At 32.6% G+C, this 23,037-nt stretch overlaps 1 protein-coding gene across 1 annotated transcript; it reads left to right on the plus strand.

Annotated features, from left to right (window-relative positions):
- Positions 1-18,027: 18,027 nt before the first annotated feature.
- On the plus strand, positions 18,028-22,896 carry LOC130186826 (neuronal vesicle trafficking-associated protein 1-like). The gene is made up of 5 exons (XM_056404121.1): positions 18,028-18,227; positions 18,533-18,686; positions 18,962-19,078; positions 20,591-20,701; positions 21,537-22,896. The coding sequence occupies exons 2-5, from the start codon at positions 18,558-18,560 to the stop codon at positions 21,735-21,737; spliced, it is 558 nt and encodes a 185-aa protein (XP_056260096.1). The 5' UTR covers positions 18,028-18,227; positions 18,533-18,557; the 3' UTR covers positions 21,738-22,896.
- The last annotated feature ends 141 nt before the right edge of the window (positions 22,897-23,037 follow it).

Consider the following 23,037-nt stretch of genomic DNA (forward strand, 5'->3'; position numbering starts at 1 on the left):
GAAGGCAACTGCAGCATAAATCCTTGCTACCCATCTCCCTGCTGCTGTTGCTAACAAAAACTCTATGCATCACACGCTGCACAGCTACAAAAGTAAATCATAAATAACACACAGGTTTGCTTTATCATATAAGATTATCTGGGCGGCCCGGTGAACCACTGGTTAGCACTATTGCCTCACAGCTAGAGGGTTCTGGGTTCGAACCTCAGGCCTGGGGCCTTTCTGTGCCTGCATGGGATCTCTCCAGGTACTCCGGCCTCCTCCCACAGTCAAAAGATATACACATTAGGTTAATTGGCAAGTCTAAAGTGCCCATAGGTGTGAATGTGTGCGAAAGTGGTTATTTGTCTCTATATATCAGCCCTGTGATAGACTGGCGACCTGTCCAGGGTGTACCCTGCCCTCGCCCAATATCAGCTGGGATTGGCTCCAGCCCCTCACGACCCTACAAGGACAAATGGTATAAATAATGGATGGATATCAGGTTTTCCATCACTTTTGTATATGACTTTGCTTTCAGGCTGTGTTTCGGTCAGTCCTGAAGCTATAATCAAGAACCCGCCAATTCCTGCTGAGACTATAGCTACAGTACATGCAAGTATTGTGGCCAAGACAAGTTTGTTAACCTCTGTGGAGAACTGTCCTGCAGAGGCTGAAACCGCTGCTGGAGCATTAGGAGCCAAGGGTGTACGAGGGTCTCACCATTGGGAGGGACGAAAAAACCACCCCTCCAAAGCGAAGAGATTGGATTTTTAATGCCGTCAACCAAACAATTTATTGATATATTAAATCTGAATTTACATTCAGGAATTCCATACGCAAATGTGATATATGTACATGTGTTTAATTTCCATATATGAAATATATGTATATATGAAGTAAAATCATATATTTAAAAAGTCATAAAAACTTAATAGTATAGTAAGGCAAAAAAACGTCATAAAAATGTCATAGTATGGTCAGGCATAAATAGTCATAAAAAAGTCATAGTATAGTAAGACACAAAAAGTCATAAAAACGTCATAGGATAGTAAGGCATAAATAGTCATAAAAATGTCATAGTATAATAAGGCAAAAAAATTAATGAAAAGGTCATTGTATAATAAAGCATAAATAGTCATAAAGACTTCATAGTATAGAAGGAATACTGTGCCATAAAAAAGTCATAACATAGTAAGGCATAAAAAGTCAAAAACGTCAAAGTATAGTAAGACATGAAAATGTCATAGTATATAAAGGAATATATAGTCATAAAAACTTCATAGGATAGTAAGGCACAAAAATTCATAAAAACGTCATAGTATGGTAAGGCATCAACTGAAATAATATAGTAATGCATAAAAGTGTCAAAAAATGTCATAGTATAGTATGGCATAGAACGTCAAAAAAACATCATAGTATATTCAGGCATGGAAGGTCATAAAAATATCATAGTATGGTTAGGCATCAAATTAAATAGTATTGTATGGCGTAAAAATGTCAAAAAATGTCATAGTATAGTATGGCATAAATTGTCAAGAAAACATCATAGTATAATTAGTCATAAAAGATCATAACAACGTCATAGTATGGTAAAGCATCAAAGAAAAGGGTATATTAAGGCATATAAATATCAAAAAATGTTTTGGTATAATGAGGCATAAATAGTCATAAAACTTCATAGTATGGTAAGGAATAGAACAACATAGTATAGCAAGGCATAAAAATGCTAAAAAAAACGTCATAGAATATTTAGGCATAAAAGGTCATGAAAACGTCATAGTATGGTAAGAAATAGAACAACATAGTATAGTAAGGCATAAAAATACCAAAAACGACATAGTATAGCATAAAACGTCAAAAAAACATGAAAGAATATTAATGCATAAAAGGTCATAAAAACTTCATAATACGGTAAGGAATCAAATGAAATAGTATAGTAAGGCATAAAAATGTAAAAAAACGTCATAGTATGGTAAGGAATAAAACCTCATAGCATAGTTAGGCATAAAAATGCCAAAAAAAACATCACAGTATAATGTTGCTTATAAATGTCAAAAAATGTCATAGTATTGTATGGCATAAAATGTCAAAAAAACATCAAAGAATATTAACGCATAAAAGGTCATAACAACGTCATAGTATGGTAAGGAATCAAAAGAAATAGTATATTAAGGCATAAAAATGCCAATAAAGGTCATATTATGGTAAGGAATTAAACGACATAGTAAAAACATCAAAAAAACATTATAGTATAGTATTGCCTACAAATGTCAAAAAATGTCATGGTATATAAAGGCATAAATGGTCATAACAACGTCATAGTATGGTAAGGAATTAAACAACACAATAAAGTAAGGCAAACAATTGCAAAAAAAAGTATAGCATGAAATGTCAAAAAAGATTTTAAAGTATATAAAAGCACGGAAGTTCATAAAAACGTCATAGTATGGTGAGGAATAGAACAACATAGTATAGTAAGACATAAAAATGCCAAAAAAAATCATAGTATATTAAAGGATAAAAGATCATAACAACGTCAAAGTATGGTAAGGCATCAAAGGAAATAGTATATTAAGGCATAACACAGCCAATAAATGTCATAGTATAGTATGGCATAAAAATATCAAAAAAACGTCATAGTATATTAAGGCATAAAAGGCAATAACAACGTCATAGTATGGTAAGGAATAGAATGACATACTATAGTAAGTCATAGAAATGCCCGAAAGCTCACAGTATAGTATGGCCTAAAATTGGTAAAAAATGCCATAGTATAGTATGTCCCAAAATCTAAAAAAAAATCATAGTAGATTAAGGCATAAAAGTTCATAATAATGTCATAGTATGGTAAGGAATTAAACAACATAGTAAAGTAAGGCAGAAAATTGCCCAAAAATGTCACTGTATAGTATGGCCTAAAATTGGTAAAAAAAAATGCCGTAGTATAGTATGGCAAAAAATGTCAAAAAAAAAAACATCATAGTATATTAAGGCATAAAATTTCATTATTATGTCATAGTATGGTAAGGAATAGAATTAAATACTATTATAAGGCATAGAAATGCCCAAAAGCTCACAGTATAGTATGGCCTAAAATTGATAAAAAATGCCATAGTATGGCATAAAACATTAAAAAAAACATCATAGTATAATAAGGTAGGAAAAGTCATAAAAATGTCATGGTATGGTAAGGAATAGAACGATATAGTATATTAAGGCATAAAAATGCCCAAAAAAATATCATAGTATAGTATGGCATAAAAAACATCATAGTAGATTAAGGCTTAAATGGTCATAACAACGTCATAGTATGGTAAGGAATTAAACAACATAGTAAAGTAAGGCAGAAAATTGCCGAAAAATGTCACAGTAGAGTATGGCCTAAAATTGGTAAAAAATGCCATAGTATAGTATGGCATAAAATGTGAAAAAAACATCATAGTATAATAAGGCATAAAAGGCACAGAAGGTCATAAAAACGTCATAGTATGATAAGAAATAGAACGACATATTATAGTAAGGCATAAAAATCCCCAAAAAACATCATAAATTATTAAGGCATAAAAGATCATAACAACGTCAAAGTATGGTAAGGCATCAAATGAAATAGTATATTAAAGCATAAAACAGACAACAAACGTCATAGTATAATATGGCATAAAACATCAAAAAAACATCATAGTATATTAAGGCATAAAAGGTCATAAAAACATCATAGTATGGTAAGGAATGAAATGACATAGTATAGTAAGGCGTAAAACATAAAAAAAAACATAGTATAGTATTTCCTACAAATGTCAAAAAATGTGATAGTATATAGTATGTCATAAAATTTCAAAAAAACATCATAGTATATTGAGGCATATAAGTTCATAACAATGTCATAGTATGGTAAGGAATCAAAATAAACAGTATAGTGTGGCATAAAAATGCCAAAAACCTCATAGTATAGTGTGGTATAAAAATGTGAAAAAACAGTCATAGTATAGTATGGCATAAAAAGTCAAAAAATCATGATAGTATATTAAGGCATTAAAAGACATAACAACGTCATAGTATGGTAAGGAATAGAATGACATACTATAGTAAGGCATAGAAATGCCCAAAAGCTCACAGTATAGTATGGCCTAAAATTTTAAAAATGCCATAGTATAGTATGTCCCAAAACTTCAAAAAAACATCATAGTATATTATGGCACAAAAGTTCATAACAATGTCATAGTATGGTAAGGAATAGAATGACATAGTATAGTGACGTATAAAAATGCCAAAAACGTCATAGTATAGTGTGGTATAAAAATGTGAAAAAAGTCATAGTATAGTATGGCATAAAACGTCAAAAAAACATCATCGTATAATAAGGCAGGAAAAGTCATAAAAATGTAATAGTATGGTAAGGAAAAGAACAATATAGTATATTAAGGCATAAAAATCCCCAAAAAACATCATAGTTTATTAAGGCATAAAAGATCATAACAACGTCAAAGTATGGTAAGGCATCAAATGAAATAGTATATTAAAGCATAAAACAGACAACAAACGTCATAGTATAATATGGCATAAAACATCAAAAAAACATCATAGTATATTAAGGCAGGAAAGGTCATAAAAATGTCATAGTATGGTAAGGAATGAAACGACATAGTATAGTAAGGCTTAAAACATCAAAAAAACATCATAGTATAGTATTGCCTACAAATGTCAAAAAATGTCATAGTATATAGTATGTCATAAAATTTAAAAAAAAACATCATAGTATATTGAGGCATAAAAGTTCATAACAATGTCATAGTATGGTAAGGAATCAAAAGAAACAGTATAGTATGGCATAAAAATGCCAAAAACCTCATAGTATAGTGTGGTATAAAAATGTGAAAAAACAGTCATAGTATAGTATGGCATAAAAAGTCAAAAAATCATGATAGTATATTAAGGCATAAAAAGTCATAACAACGTCATAGTATGGTAAGGAATAGAATGACATACTATAGTAAGGCATAGAAATGCCCAAAAGCTCACAGTATAGTATGGCCTAAAATTGGTAAAAAATGCCATAGTATAGTATGGCATAAAACGTCAAAAAAACATCATCGTATAATAAGGCAGGAAAAGTCATAAAAATGTAATAGTATGGTAAGGAAAAGAACAATATAGTATATTAAGGCATAAAAATCCCCAAAAAACATCATAGTTTATTAAGGCATAAAAGATCATAACAACGTCAAAGTATGGTAAGGCATCAAATGAAATAGTATATTAAAGCATAAAACAGACAACAAATGTCACAGTATAATATGGCATAAAACATCAAAAAAACATCATAGTATATTAAGGCAGGAAAGGTCATAAAAATGTCATAGTATGGTAAGGAATGAAACGACATAGTATAGTAAGGCTTAAAACATCAAAAAAACATCATAGTATAGTATTGCCTACAAATGTCAAAAAATGTCATAGTATATAGTATGTCATAAAATTTCAAAAAAAACATCATAGTATATTGAGGCATAAAAGTTCATAACAATGTCATAGTATGGTAAGGAATCAAAAGAAACAGTATAGTGTGGCATAAAAATGCCAAAAACCTCATAGTATAGTGTGGTATAAAAATGTGAAAAAACAGTCATAGTATAGTATGGCATAAAAAGTCAAAAAATCATGATAGTATATTAAAGCATAAAAAGTCAAAAAATCATGATAGTATATTAAAGCATAAAAAGTCATAACAACGTCATAGTATGGTAAGGAATAGAATGACATACTATAGTAAGGCATAGAAATGCCCAAAAGCTCACAGTATAGTATGGCCTAAAATTGGTAAAAAATGCCATAGTATAGTATGTCCCAAAACTTCAAAAAAACATCATAGTATATTATGGCACAAAAGTTCATAACAATGTCATAGTATGGTAAGGAATAGAATGACATAGTATAGTGACGTATAAAAATGCCAAAAACGTCATAGTATAGTGTGGTATAAAAATGTGAAAAAAGTCATAGTATAGTATGGCATAAAATGTCAAAAAAACATCATAGTATAATAAGGCATAAAAGGTCATAAAAACGTCATAGTATGGTAAAAAATAAAATGACATACTATAGTAAGGCATAGAAATGCCCAAAAGCTCACAGTATAGTATGGCCTAAAATTGGTAAAAAATGCCATAGTATAGTATGGCATAAAACGTCAAAAAAAACATCATAGCATATTAAGGCAAAAAAGTTCATAATAATGTCATAGTATGGTAAGGCATCAAATGAAATAGTATATTAAAGCATAAAACAGACAACAAACGTCATAGTATAATATGGCATAAAACATCAAAAAAACATCATAGTATATTAAGGCAGGAAAGGTCATAAAAATGTCATAGTATGGTAAGGAATGAAACGACATAGTATAGTAAGGCGTAAAACATCAAAAAAACATCATAGTATAGTATTGCCTACAAATGTCAAAAATGTGATAGTATATAGTATGTCATAAAATTTCAAAAAAACATCAAAGTATATTGAGGCATAAAAGTTCATAACAATGTCATAGTATGGTAAGGAATCAAAAGAAACAGTATAGTGTGGCATAAAATTGCCAAAAACCTCATAGTATAGTGTGGTATAAAAATGTGAAAAAACAGTCATAGTATAGTATGGCATAAAAGGTCAAAAAATCATGATAGTATATTAAGGCATTAAAAGTCATAACAACGTCATAGTATGGTAAGGAATAAAATGACATACTATAGTAAGGCATAGAAATGCCCAAAAGCTCACAGTATAGTATGGCCTAAAATTTTAAAAATGCCATAGTATAGTATGTCCCAAAACTTCAAAAAGACATCATAGTATATTATGGCACAAAAGTTCATAACAATGTCATAGTATGGTAAGGAATAGAATGACATAGTATAGTGACGTATAAAAATGCCAAAAATGTCATAGTATAGTGTGGTATAAAAATGTGAAAAAAGTCATAGTATAGTATGGCATAAAACGTCAAAAAAACATCATCGTATAATAAGGCAGGAAAAGTCATAAAAATGTAATAGTATGGTAAGGAAAAGAACAATATAGTATATTAAGGCATAAAAATCCCCAAAAAACATCATAGTATATTAAGGCATAAAAGGTCATAAAAACGTCATAGTATGGTAAAAAATAAAATGACATACTATAGTAAGGCATAGAAATGCCCAAAAGCTCACAGTATAGTATGGCCTAAAATTGGTAAAAAATGCCATAGTATAGTATGGCATAAAACGTCAAAAAAAACATCATAGCATATTAAGGCAAAAAAGTTCATAATAATGTCATAGTATGGTAAGGCATCAAATGAAATAGTATATTAAAGCATAAAACAGACAACAAACGTCATAGTATAATATGGCATAAAACATCAAAAAAACATCATAGTATATTAAGGCAGGAAAGGTCATAAAAATGTCATAGTATGGTAAGGAATGAAACGACATAGTATAGTAAGGCGTAAAACATCAAAAAAACATCATAGTATAGTATTGCCTACAAATGTCAAAAAATGTGATAGTATATAGTATGTCATAAAATTTCAAAAAAACATCATAGTATATTGAGGCATAAAAGTTCATAACAATGTCATAGTATGGTAAGGAATCAAAAGAAACAGTATAGTGTGGCATAAAAATGCCAAAAACCTCATAGTATAGTGTGGTATAAAAATGTGAAAAAACAGTCATAGTATAGTATGGCATAAAAAGTCAAAAAATCATGATAGTATATTAAGGCATTAAAAGTCATAACAACGTCATAGTATGGTAAGGAATAGAATGACATACTATAGTAAGGCATAGAAATGCCCAAAAGCTCACAGTATAGTATGGCCTAAAATTTTAAAAATGCCATAGTATAGTATGTCCCAAAACTTCAAAAAAACATCATAGTATATTATGGCACAAAAGTTCATAACAATGTCATAGTATGGTAAGGAATAGAATGACATAGTATAGTGACGTATAAAAATGCCAAAAACGTCATAGTATAGTGTGGTATAAAAATGTGAAAAAAGTCATAGTATAGTATGGCATAAAACGTCAAAAAAACATCATCGTATAATAAGGCAGGAAAAGTCATAAAAATGTAATAGTATGGTAAGGAAAAGAACAATATAGTATATTAAGGCATAAAAATCCCCAAAAAACATCATAGTTTATTAAGGCATAAAAGATCATAACAACGTCAAAGTATGGTAAGGCATCAAATGAAATAGTATATTAAAGCATAAAACAGACAACAAACGTCATAGTATAATATGGCATAAAACATCAAAAAAACATCATAGTATATTAAGGCAGGAAAGGTCATAAAAATGTCATAGTATGGTAAGGAATGAAACGACATAGTATAGTAAGGCTTAAAACATAAAAAAAACATCATAGTATAGTATTGCCTACAAATGTCAAAAAATGTCATAGTATATAGTATGTCATAAAATTTTAAAAAAAACATCATAGTATATTGAGGCATAAAAGTTCATAACAATGTCATAGTATGGTAAGGAATCAAAAGAAACAGTATAGTGTGGCATAAAAATGCCAAAAACCTCATAGTATAGTGTGGTATAAAAATGTGAAAAAACAGTCATAGTATAGTATGGCATAAAAAGTCAAAAAATCATGATAGTATATTAAGGCATAAAAAGTCATAACAACGTCATAGTATGGTAAGGAATAGAATGACATACTATAGTAAGGCATAGAAATGCCCAAAGGCTCACAGTATAGTATGGCCTAAAATTGGTAAAAAATGCCATAGTATAGTATGTCCCAAAACTTCAAAAAAACATCATAGTATATTATGGCACAAAAGTTCATAACAATGTCATAGTATGGTAAGGAATAGAATGACATAGTATAGTGACGTATAAAAATGCCAAAAACGTCATAGTATAGTGTGGTATAAAAATGTGAAAAGAAGTCATAGTATAGTATGGCATAAAATGTCAAAAAAACATCATAGTATAATAAGGCATAAAAGGTCATAAAAACGTCATAGTATGGTAAAAAATAAAATGACATACTATAGTAAGGCATAGAAATGCCCAAAAGCTCACAGTATAGTATGGCCTAAAATTGGTAAAAAATGCCATAGTATAGTATGGCATAAAACGTCAAAAAAAACATCATAGCATATTAAGGCAAAAAAGTTCATAATAATGTCATAGTATGGTAAGGCATCAAATGAAATAGTATATTAAAGCATAAAACAGACAACAAACGTCATAGTATAATATGGCATAAAACATCAAAAAAACATCATAGTATATTAAGGCAGGAAAGGTCATAAAAATGTCATAGTATGGTAAGGAATGAAACGACATAGTATAGTAAGGCGTAAAACATCAAAAAAACATCATAGTATAGTATTGCCTACAAATGTCAAAAAATGTGATAGTATATAGTATGTCATAAAATTTCAAAAAAACATCATAGTATATTGAGGCATAAAAGTTCATAACAATGTCATAGTATGGTAAGGAATCAAAAGAAACAGTATAGTATGGCATAAAAATGCCAAAAACCTCATAGTATAGTGTGGTATAAAAATGTGAAAAAACAGTCATAGTATAGTATGGCATAAAAAGTCAAAAAATCATGATAGTATATTAAGGCATAAAAAGTCATAACAACGTCATAGTATGGTAAGGAATAGAATGACATACTATAGTAAGGCATAGAAATGCCCAAAAGCTCACAGTATAGTATGGCCTAAAATTGGTAAAAAATGCCATAGTATAGTATGTCCCAAAACTTCAAAAAAACATCATAGTATATTATGGCACAAAAGTTCATAACAATGTCATAGTATGGTAAGGAATAGAATGACATAGTATAGTGACGTATAAAAATTCCAAAAACGTCATAGTATAGTGTGGTATAAAAATGTGAAAAAAAGTCATAGTATAGTATGGCATAAAATGTCAAAAAAACATCATAGTATAATAAGGCATGAAAGGTAATAAAAACGTCATAGTATGGTATAAAAAATAGAATGACATACTATAGTAAGGCATAAAAATGCCCAAACGCTCACAGTATAGTATGGCCTAAAATTGGTAAAAAATGCCATAGTATAGTATGGCATAAAACGTCAAAAAAACATCATAGTATAATAAGGCAGGAAAAGTCATAAATATGTAATAGTATGGTAAGGAAAAGAACAATATAGTATATTAAGGCATAAAAATCCCCAAAAAACATCATAGTTTATTAAGGCATAAAAGATCATAACAACGTCAAAGTATGGTAAGGCATCAAAGGAAATAGTATATTAAAGCATAATACAGACAATAAACGTCATAGTATAGTATGGCATATAAAGTCAAAAAATCATAATAGTATATTAGGGCAGGAAAGGTCATAAAAATGTCATAGTATGGTAAGAAATGAAACGACATAGTATAGTAAGGCGTAAAACATCAAAAAAACATCATAGTATAGTATTGCCTACAAATGTCAAAAAATGTCATAGTATGGTATGGCATAAAATTTCAAAAAAACATCTTAGTATATTAAGGCATAAAAGGTCATAAAAACGTCATAGTATTGTAAGAAATAGAATGACATAGCATAGTGAAGCATAAAAATGTCAAAAAATGTCACAGTATTGTATGGCTTAAAACGTCAAAAAATCATCATCGTATAATAAGGCAGGAAAAGTCATAAAAATGTAATAGTATGGTTAGGAAAAGAACAATATAGTATATTAAGGCATAAAAATCCCCAAAAAACATCATAGTTTATTAAGGCATAAAAGATCATAACAACGTCAAAGTATGGTAAGGCATCAAATGAAATAGTATATTAAAGCATAAAACAGACAACAAACGTCATAGTATAATATGGCATAAAACATCAAAAAAACATCATAGTATATTAAGGCAGGAAAGGTCATAAAAATGTCATAGTATGGTAAGGAATGAAACGACATAGTATAGTAAGGCTTAAAACATCAAAAAAACATCATAGTATAGTATTGCCTACAAATGTCAAAAAATGTCATAGTATATAGTATGTCATAAAATTTCAAAAAAAACATCATAGTATATTGAGGCATAAAAGTTCATAACAATGTCATAGTATGGTAAGGAATCAAAAGAAACAGTATAGTGTGGCATAAAAATGCCAAAAACCTCATAGTATAGTGTGGTATAAAAATGTGAAAAAACAGTCATAGTATAGTATGGCATAAAAAGTCAAAAAATCATGATAGTATATTATGGCACAAAAGTTCATAACAATGTCATAGTATGGTAAGGAATAGAATGACATAGTATAGTGACGTATAAAAATTCCAAAAACGTCATAGTATAGTGTGGTATAAAAATGTGAAAAAAAGTCATAGTATAGTATGGCATAAAATGTCAAAAAAACATCATAGTATAATAAGGCATAAAAGGTAATAAAAACGTCATAGTATGGTATAAAAAATAGAATGACATACTATAGTAAGGCATAAAAATGCCAAAAGCTCACAGTATAGTATGGCCTAAAATTGGTAAAAAATGCCATAGTATAGTATGGCATAAAACGTCAAAAAAACATCATAGTATAATAAGGCAGGAAAAGTCATAAATATGTAATAGTATGGTAAGGAAAAGAACAATATAGTATATTAAGGCATAAAAATCCCCAAAAAACATCATAGTTTATTAAGGCATAAAAGATCATAACAACGTCAAAGTATGGTAAGGCATCAAAGGAAATAGTATATTAAAGCATAATACAGACAATAAACGTCATAGTATAGTATGGCATATAAAGTCAAAAAATCATAATAGTATATTAGGGCAGGAAAGGTCATAAAAATGTCATAGTATGGTAAGAAATGAAACGACATAGTATAGTAAGGCGTAAAACATCAAAAAAACATCATAGTATAGTATTGCCTACAAATGTCAAAAAATGTCATAGTATGGTATGGCATAAAATTTCAAAAAAACATCTTAGTATATTAAGGCATAAAAGGTCATAAAAACGTCATAGTATTGTAAGAAATAGAATGACATAGCATAGTGAAGCATAAAAATGTCAAAAAATGTCACAGTATTGTATGGCTTAAAACGTCAAAAAATCATCATAGTATATTGAGGCACAAAAAGTCATAACAACGTCACAGTGTGGTAAGGAATCAAAAGAAACAGTACAGTGTGGCATAAAAATGGCAAAAACCTCATAGTATAGTGTGGTATAAAAATTTGAAAAAAAAGTCACAGTATTGTATGGCATAAAACGTCAAAAAATAAAATGACATACTATAGTAAGGCATAGAAATGCCCAAAAGCTCACAGTATAGTATGGCCTAAAATTGGTGAAAAATGCCATAGTATGTCCCAAAATTTCAAAAAAACATCACAGTATATTAAGGCATTAAAGTTCATAACAATGTCATAGTATGGTAAGGAATATAATGATTTAGTATAGTGAGGCATAAAAATGCCAAAACCGTCATAGTATTGTGTGGTATAAAAATGTGAAAAAAAGTCATAGTATAGTATGGCATAAAACGTCAAAAAATCAACATAGTATATTAAGGCATAAACGTTCATAAAAACATCATAGTATGGTAAGGAATTAAACGACATAGTAAAGTGAGGCATAAAAGTGCCAAAAATGACATAGTATAGTATGGCATAAAATGTGAAAAAAACATCATAGTATAATAAGGCATAAAAGGTCATAACAACTTCATAGTATGGTAAGGAATGGAATGAGATACTATAGTAAGGCATTACTAGTCATAAAAACTTCATACTATGGTAAGACATACTGTATCATAAAAAGTCATAGTATCGTAAGGCATAAAAAGTCAAAAACGTCAAACTATAGTAAGACATTAAAATGTCATAGTATATAAAGGCATAAATAATCATAAAAACTTCATAATATAGTATGACATAAAATGTCAAAAAAACATCATAGTATATTAAGGCATAAAAGGTCATAAAAACGTCATAGTATGATAAGTAATAGAACGACATAGTATAGTAAGGCGTAAAACATCAAAAAAAACATCATAGTATAGTATTGCCTACAAATGTCAAAAAATGTCATAGTATAGTATGTCATAAAATTTTTAAAAAACATCATAGTATATTAAGGCATAAAAGTTCATAACAATGTCATAGTATGGTAAGGAATCAAAAGAAACAGCATAGTGTGGCATAAAAATGCCAAAAACCTCATAGTATAGTGTGGTATAAAAATGTGAAAAAAAGTCATAGTATATTATGGCATAAAATGTCAAAACATCATCATAGTATATTAAGGCATATAAAGTCATAACAACGTCACTGTATGGTAAGGAATTAAACAGCATAGAATAGTAAGGCATAAAAGTGCCAAAAAATGCCATAGTATAGTATGGCATAAAATTTGAAAAAACATCATGGTATATTAAGGCATAAAAGGTCATAAAAACATCATAGTATGGTAAGAAAAAGAATGACATAGCATACTGAAGCATAAAAATGCCAAAAAATATCACAGTATAGTTTGGCATAAAACGTCAAAAAAAAAAACATCATAGTATATTAAGGCATAAAAAGTCATAACAACGTCATAGTATGGTAAGAAATAGAATGACATACTATTGAAAGGCATAGAAATGCCCAAAAGCTCAAAGTATAGTATGGCCCAAAATTGGTGAAAAATGCCATAGTATAGTATGTCCCAAAATTTCAAAAAAACATCATAGTATATTAAGGCATAAAAGTTCATAACAATGTCATAGTATGGTAAGGAATCAAAAGAAACAGTATAGTATGGCATAAAAACGCCAAAAACATCATAGTATAGTGTGGCATAAAACGTCAAAAAATCATCATAGTATATTAAGGCAGGAAAGGTCATAAAAATGTCATAGTATGGTAATGAATAGAATGACATAGTATAGTAAGGCATAAAAATGCCAAAAAAACATCATAGTTTATTAAGGCATAAAAGATTATTACAACGTCAAAGTATGGTAAGGCATCAAAGGAAATAGTATATTAAGGCATAAAACAGCCAATAAACGTCATAGTATAGTAAGGCATAAAACGTCAAAAAAACATCATAGTATATTAAAGCAGGAAAGGTCATAAAAATGTCATAGTATTGTAAGGAATAGAATGACATAGCATAGTGAACCATAAAAATGCCAAAAAAAAGTCACAGTATACTATAGCATAAAACGTCAAAAAATCATCATAGTATAATGAGGCATAAAAGGCAATAACAACGTCATAGTATGGTAAGGAATAGAATGACATACTATTGAAAGGCATAGAAATGCCCAAAAGCTCACAGTATAGTATGGCCTAAAAAAACAACATAGTATAGTAAGGAGTAAAACATCAAAAAAACATTACAGTATACAATTGCTTACAAATGTCAAAAAACGTCATAGTATGGTAAGGAATTAAACGACATAATAAAGTAAGGCCAAAAATTGGCAAAAAATGTTGTAGTATAGTATGGCATAAGACGTCAAACAGAAATCATAGTATAATAAGGCATAAAAGGTCATAAAAACATCACAGTATAGTATAGCATAAAATGTCAAAAAAACATCATAGTATATCGAGACATAAAAGGTCATAAAAAGTCATAATATGGTAAGGAATCAAAAGAAATAGTATATATAGACATAAAAATGCAGATACACATCATAGTATGGTAAGGAATTAAATGACATATTAAAGTATGGTAAAAAACTGTCATACTATGATGATAAAAAATAGTATGATGATAAAAAACATCATACTATTATACTACTATTATATATACTATCATCACAGTATATTAAGTCAGAAAAACTCAGAAAAACGTCATAGTATGGTAAAGCATGAAATGACATAGTATAGTAAGGCATAAAAAGTCAAAAAGGTCAAATTATGCCATAATATATTAAGGCATAAATAGTCATAAAAACTTCGTAGTATAGTATTGCATAAAATGTAAAAAAAAACCATCATAATATATTAAGGCATAAAAGGTTATAAAAACGTCATAGTATGGTAAGGAATAGAACGACATAGTATAGCAAGGCATAAAAACACCAAAAACATCATAGTATATCAAGGCATTAAAGGTCATGTAAACCTATGCCCTTGTTAGGAGCATATATGTGCAGTGCAACATGCACTGATAACCGTATGTTGTTTAACATAATGATAACTATATATGAGAAAGGCATCCAAAAGAAACCAGAATATTTCTCAAAGAGTTCCATTGTATTATCAAAACTAATGAGATCAAATCGGTCTGAAGTGGATGGCAAGAAATTCATAAATTCTTGCATCCTGACATTATATTGTGAGTTTTGCTCATTTAAATGAAAAGGGTTTGAATTTATTCAGCATCAATGCAATACTTACTTTGATCCAACTCAGGTACTGTTTCACATTTAAAAGAATAACAATGGCAAGATATCACAGTCACTTCCTCACCATGCTGTATTTGCTTTCAGGAAATACATGACTTCACCCCTTAGACCCCAGGTAGGACAAATCTGATTGCAAATGACTTTGTACCAAAGACTCATCACATACTCTATACCAGACAATCAAGTAATAAGCATCTTCACCTGGAGGCACTGCAGCTCTCATAGCCACCAGGCTAAGTCAACCGGCCACTCGAGAGCTATGGTTTCTGTCTCAATGTGTGGCGAGATCACTGTCATTTTCCCCTTTTCTGTCACTATGGATTAACAGACTGGAGTTGATCATATTTTGCATCCTCTCCTAAACTCCTTTCATTCTCACTGTAGCCTGGCAACAGGCCACTGGGTAATATGCACAGACACAGCTTCATTTCACCATTTCTAGATATATGATGAGAAGATATTAAGGGCTTAGTACAATCAAAATGTTATGTATTTTAACTAGGACTGTCTGCTGTATTCTGGGAGGTATGTTTGTTCACAATTCAAGGTGATTATTTAAGCATAGATAGGCTGTATCTTAGCTTAATGGATCCCTACTGCTGAGGTTATAACAGTTTTGCTTATTTCACATGAGAGATTTTCAATTTTCTGTTTTCCCTTTGCTCTCCTCAGTGGTTTGTAATGGGCCGGACTCCTCTTGAAAAAGATGATGTCACAAGTCGTCTCTACACCAATCAATATTTAGCAGCATTTGCTGACATTTAGCAGGTTGTTTGGTCACTGTCAAACAAATCTAATCAAACCACACTCACCAGCTTCCTCCCACAGTCCAAAGTCATGCAGATAAAAACAAAAAACAAAAAAACAAAAAACAAAAGCATTTTAGTCCCAACTCAGTTTAGAAGTTTTTTATTTCTTAATAAAAATGAATATTGTTTTTTCCAAATTATTTTCCTTTCACATGTGCTTTTCCCTCATTGGAATCACACTTAAGCCAAAACACAGATATGGAGCCCAACTTGACTGATATTAATATATTTGATTGTATGGAAAATATATTTTGATTGCTTTTACAGTAATTATTATAAAGGTATGCTTAGAATCTAAAATACAATCATGGTTTCCCTCATACTAATATTCAATTTTTAACATACAAACATTTGTATTTGCTTATTTTTAATTCTGACCAGTAGAAGTTGTACTGTTAACATTAAGCACCAAGAAATTAACCTTTTAATGAACCTATTTCACTTATTATATGCAGACTGTATATAGAGGAACTGCAGCCATCATGTTTTTTTTCATCCATATTTAAGCTAAGAATGGCAGGTTCCTTATAGACCACTGTGCAATCGCCGTATGTGGGCAGCCTATAAACGCAGGTAGCTGACCTCTGCACTGGTTTTTCCCTGCACGTCCTGTTTCCTGTTCCCCCAACTTCCAATACTGTCACAGGTATGAACGGTTTCTGCATTAGTTTGTTCCCCAATTATTTTTTCTTTTGCTGTTGTTATTCATGTCACTCTGGCTAAGCCTTGGCCGAGTCTGAGTCGTGAGATCCGGCTTAAGTGAGGTCTGGCCCAAGTCCAACAACCCACAACCAAGCCTGATGTAGCCTACACCACAAGTGCCAGACTCAGCCCATTACCAGTTCTGGCAGAGGGCCAGAATAGCTTTTGTTAATTTCATGCTATTTTCTCCATGCACACCCTTGAAGCCTGCTGTATGATTTATGATACACTGATAAATTGAGATCTGCATGTTAAAGTTGCTTTCTAAAATGATAACTTTCCATTAGGAAGGTACTGAACTGGCCAGAAACCTCTGCTAATGGGTCTGTTAAAACCCACATAAGGGTAAGCAGGTTTACATTAGGGCTGTTTTCCTTAGTGAACTGACTCGTGCCAACCTTAACCTTCTATCAGGACATCTTGCAGAACAGCTGCTGTAAGTATGGCTGCCACTGCTGCAGCGCTAGCTTGAAAATTGTCTCTACTCAAAGAAATGAAAGTCGCACTCAACCTTTGCATTTACTGTTGCTTTGACAAATTTTTACTAAAGTATGTGCACTGGTGGGTAAAAACACTGACTTTTAGTAGAAGTAGTAGGTAGTTTTATGTTAAGAAAGCAAAACATTTTTGTGTTAAGCATAACTTCATTTTTTTTGTAATTTGTGTTTTTGTTTTGTAAAGTGAACACATTTTTTCATTTCACTGAACAAGAAAGTGACTACGTCAAATAAGTGGATTTTTTTTTTTTTTACAGTAAATTGTGTTATTTTAACACTAGTTAGGTAGCCATCAATACACACATTAATTAATTGTGAGAAGAATTAATTCATGTTTTTCTTTTAAATCTTAAACCTTATCTGCAGATAACTTCAGTTTTTGTAACCTATGAATTTATGTCAGTTTATCTCTATTTATCTTTATTATTTATCTTTTAATAGCTACATTTGCACAATTACCCATTAAATCCTTCTTTATTCACCTGAAATCTCCTCATCTTTGGACTCAATGAAAATTTTGTACATTCTGATTGTTACCCTAAATGTAAGCTGGTGATGGGCTCCGTCAGCTCCAGGGTGTACTGCCACTGATCAGAGTATGTGTATGGATGGATGTGATGAGGATGTTACATCACTTGCAGTGCAACCAGACGCCAGCAGCAGCATCCAGCTCGGAGGAAACGCGGCGCACAAACCCAGCTGGCCATATTGTGCACCAGCTCTCCACAAATCGGCTGCGTCACACCTAAAAAAAAAACACACACACACCAGCGCTGGAACAATAAAGTCACCACATCAGGAGAAATCCACCGATTCAAAACGCGTCTCTGCTGAGCTGGTAAGTGTTGGGATGCGGTAAATCGTATTTTTTTCGTCCACGGTGATGCATCAGTCTCATTATGTCGAAGCCTTGCATGTCCTTTCCTGCGCTTTTGTGGTTAACAGGCTTTCTCATGGCCCACAAAGCGTCTCACATCATGCACAGCATTTTTTGTTAAATTTGTACTGCTGTTTGCATGTGTAAAAAAACAAAAAAAACAAAACACGTGTTTATTTGAACGATTTGTGCAAACACATAGGGGCAGAGGACAAAAGGTAATAGCTTTAATTCAGGCGTAATAAGCGATTGTTTCCTCCTCTCAGGTTGGTGTTTTTTCGTGCTGGGAAAATGGTTAAACTGGGAAATAATTTCAGCGAGAAAAATAACGGAAAGGTGGTTTCTGAAGACGGATTTGACACCATCCCTCTTATAACACCATTAGATGCCAGTCAGCTGCAGTTTCCTCCACCAGATAAGGTAAGATTTTTGATTTGATGTTTTTCCATTGATTTCAACAGTCACACTGATGGGCCCTGTGCTGTATTTCTACCAGTCCAATTAGTCCAATTAAGGAAGCACAATTATTTTTGGTTTATCAGTTTGTACAGATCTGCTATTTATATACACGCACAAAAGCAAAAGACAAATAATTTTACCCATCCTGCTTCTGTGAACTCCTATTTCCACATTAAGCTATGAGCTGACTGGATCTTCTCTCATGTGAATGTGTGTGTGTTCTGTGTTTGTTCCAGGTGGTGGTGAAGACAAAGGCAGACTATGATGGTGAGAACAAGAAGGGGAAGCTACGATCTCCAAAAATTGCTGAGTTCTCAATAAGCATCATTGAAGGCGTATCTGAGCGACTCAAAGTAAGAATAATGTTGCTGCCATTGTCTGTGTTTCATGCATCATCCCATCTCCAATGTCTCTCACACCTCCACACATGCATATGCCAGAGAGCAGACGGCTGTCTTCCCTGCAGCTCGGGACATTTGTCACTACCGTCATAATATTGCCTCTCCAATCCAAGTTATACTCTGTGGCTTCTTCGCTCAGGCCACCTTCATGTCTTGTGTCCTATGCTGCCTGTCATCTCACCGGGCTGCATGGGGAGATATAATGCACAATGATTCACTTAACCCCGCCCTGAAACTCTCATTAATTCAGCTGCTGCCATGGCGATGGCCTCCAAATGGCAGCATCTCTCCCACCTCCTTCAATGCCCCTCTGGCAGATGTGTTTAGCTCTTCACACCATATAGAATAATTACATATGAATCGTTTTGTAAAAGAAAAAAACAAAAGACAATCCTTGCTCCAGCTCTGATAGGGTTACGGTAAAAAAAACTTCCTTGAATATTTTAAAATTCACCAAATTACACATGTTTTGCATGCAGACTTTGCACCACTCTCCCTCCACACTCAAAATCAACAGATGAAACTGTCAAGCTTCCTTTAGTGATAGAGCTTTAATTCTCAAACATCTGAGAGGCAAAGAGGCACACCACTTTCTCAGAGAACACAGCTCATATCCTCACATTGGTGCTTTGAAATGCTGCAGGCAGCCCTTTCATCGCAGAGAGTCTCTTTCATAAGCTCCTGTTGCTTTGCTTTATACATGCTGTACTGTCTGTTCAGCTGTGAAACTGCAGGATTCACACCAGACAGATAAAAAGAATATCCCTTTACTCATATTGATACATGCTGTTAACAATCTTATCGAATCAGTGCCAAACATTCTGGGGAACAGTACAGAGAGCACTTGTTCCCTATCTAAGAAATCCTCTAGAATATACTGTCGTCACAGCATTCAATGAAAATCAACATTTGCTTCAGGATTTCTCCGCTGTTTAATCACAATTTCTATGACGTTGCATGAAATGATCTCAGTTTCTCTATGAGCACCTAATCAAAGAAAAAGCATATTCATTTGTGTTGACTCATAACAAGAACACTCTCACACCGTGGCGATCAACATCTTTGACAATAATGAGGCCATTTCTCCCACACCTTGCCTTATCCCCCTCCCACTTCCCAGAAACACCAGTAGCTTGTTACATAACTCCCCAGAGAGGTGAGAGCTGGGCTGTACAGATGGTCACAAAAGCCATTTCCCTGTAGAGTTACTATATGCAGAATATCTGTAGCCCTGACTGGCTGTTAGTCACTTATATATACATTCACGTATTTAGTATTTAGATATATACCGTATAACTTTGCGCTCTTGCGCTGCTGTTTAATTATCTGAAAAAATGAATTACTCCAATCTGCTCACTCACTCACCTCCTTTAATTAGGACAGTTACAGTAGATGTGTTGTTTTCTTAGGCTGATCTGTCACATAGGTCTTGTGCTTATGATGGAGCTGTTGTGTCTGCTTTAGGTGACCTTGCTGGTGATCTGTGCCCTGGCCTTCCTTGTGTGTGTGGTATTCCTGGTCGTCTACAAGGTCTACCAGTACGAGCAGCCTTGCCCTGACAGCTTTGTTTACACGGTAAACACTTTTGAGCATCATTGTTTGTGACCCTGTCTGATGTTGATATGTTAATGTTCATTTGATTGTTGTTATCTTATTTTACTATTTGAATTTTACCTGAGTAAACCTCTGTTCTTTACTTTGTAAAGCATTTTAGCATTGTATATAAATAAACCTTATAGACACCCATACTGTTGTAATGGTGTCCATATGCGTTGCAATGATGCTAAGCAGCCATTTATCAGACCAATTTTTTCACCAAGACTGTTTCACAATAAAAGGGATTGAAGTGAGATTTACTTTTTATTTACCTCAAATGTACCCTTTGAAGATCTGACATTCGTGAGATTGTTTTCTGTTAGTAGGGATGATCTTTAATAGAATAATTTTCTCTTTGAAGGTGGCATTTTAATTATATCTCTACTGCCACACTTTAATCAGCTTTTGTTGTAAATTTACTTTTTAAAATTAACTTAAAGTGAGACCATGTAAATTTGAGGGGAGGAATAACACAACATTCCTTACATTAAAGCACAACATTGTTCAGTTCACTCTGTGGCAGTGGGGTGAAGGTGACTGAGTATTAGCTCATTTTCTGTGAAAGCCTCATCCATTTTGACAGACACCTGTATAGGTTAGGTAATGAAGCTTAGCTTGTGATCTTTTCCTCTGCTGCTTGAGATTACAGTTCCATATTTATCAATGCTTTCTTATTGTGCAACAGTGAACTGTGAATCACAGTTTCACTCAAAGTGTCATTATACTTTCCTTAATTGTAGTTTTGTTTCAAGAAAGCTTCAAGGTGGTATTTTTCTTGGTATTTTTCATCTTGTTTTCTCTCTCTTTTGAGAAGCAAGGACGCTGCATGCCAGCTGGGATGTATGGCAACTACCCCCCTCAGGGCCCTGGGGGCCGCGGGCGCCTCTTTACCCTCATCAACCACTATAACATAGCAAAGCAGACCATCACTCGGTCAGTATCACCATGGATGACCATCATGTCTGAGGAGAAGGTCACCCAGCAGGAAACGGAGACTGCTCAGAAGCTTGCTTAACCAACCTGGGATCAGGTGGCGTCACCTGCTGCAGAAAAAAATAAATAATATGGTTGTGTCATTCAAGCAAACCTCAGAATCCCATGGCTTTCTGTTGATGAAAAATCAACCTCTCTTTCCTGAGGTGCTATGCTGCCTTGTTGATAGAGTTTGGCCAGCGGATGTGTACTGTAGCAGGAAATGTGTGGAAGTTTTGAACATGTTTTCAGCAAAGTGAGGCTTACAGTTGGCCGGATTTGTGGTTTGTTTGAATAGCATATGTTGTTATTTATTTACACTTCAAAACAGAGTGGCAAATGTGTAGAAAACGCCACAGAAACACAAACACTGACACACAGACACACACTCACTGTCTTTGTACATACACATATGTAAGAGAACTCACTTTAGTACTCAGATTGTGAAATGACTGTGAACCATCTTGTGTCTGCGTTGCTTGTTTTAATGCACATGCACGCACGACTCCAATAACAATAATACAGTTTGCTTTGAACCTCTTTCCTTTCAGATACAGTATTGATAGCGCATGTCAGACCTCTTGAGTTCCAGCAAGTTTGCAGCATATTTACCACTGAGGTCATCTGTGTCAACATATTTTACTGTCATAATATTGTGAATAAACGAGGGTTGATCTGAAAGAAACCTTTTAACCAGCGAAGAAAACTATTTTAATCGTGTTATTTTGATTCAACCCATACTGCTCTCTGCATATAGTGCTCTTAAGGAGTTTTTAGTATTTGATGCATCAAGTCTTTTAAACCAGCATTAATGATTGTCTCCATTCATTTGAACTCTTTGTGACCACCACGTGCTTTTCTTTGCTGGCTACATAAGACTTACTTATTGGTTACTTTACATAGCATAACTTTTATGCTACTCTATTGAATGTTTTTGCATTGCTAGTGAAGACACTGTATTGTGCAATGCTTCGCATTGATTAATGTCACCATAGATGGCTGTTGGTAGCCATCGCAGACGCTAGACTTAGGTTGATGTAGTGGAACAATCTGACAGTAGTTGCTTGTCCTGTCGCTTTTTTCTGTATTTGTCATTTACACAAATTATGTACTTTTTTCAAACAATGTAATGATTACCATTGAAGTGCATTTGCTACATAAAAATGTTAAATGAAAAACTGAAATAAAGTGCCCACATTTCACACCGACGTTCAAGTGGAATCCATATATGTAAAAGAACATTTTCTTTAACTAGTTCAAGAGGAAATCTTGTCAGTAATGCTGAAACTCCCACAAGGCAGAAAATAAATACACTTACCAGTTCATGTTCCCTTGAGTTGAGA

This window comes from Seriola aureovittata, chromosome 2 (genome assembly GCF_021018895.1).
Source record: "Seriola aureovittata isolate HTS-2021-v1 ecotype China chromosome 2, ASM2101889v1, whole genome shotgun sequence".
NCBI lineage: Eukaryota > Metazoa > Chordata > Actinopteri > Carangiformes > Carangidae > Seriola > Seriola aureovittata.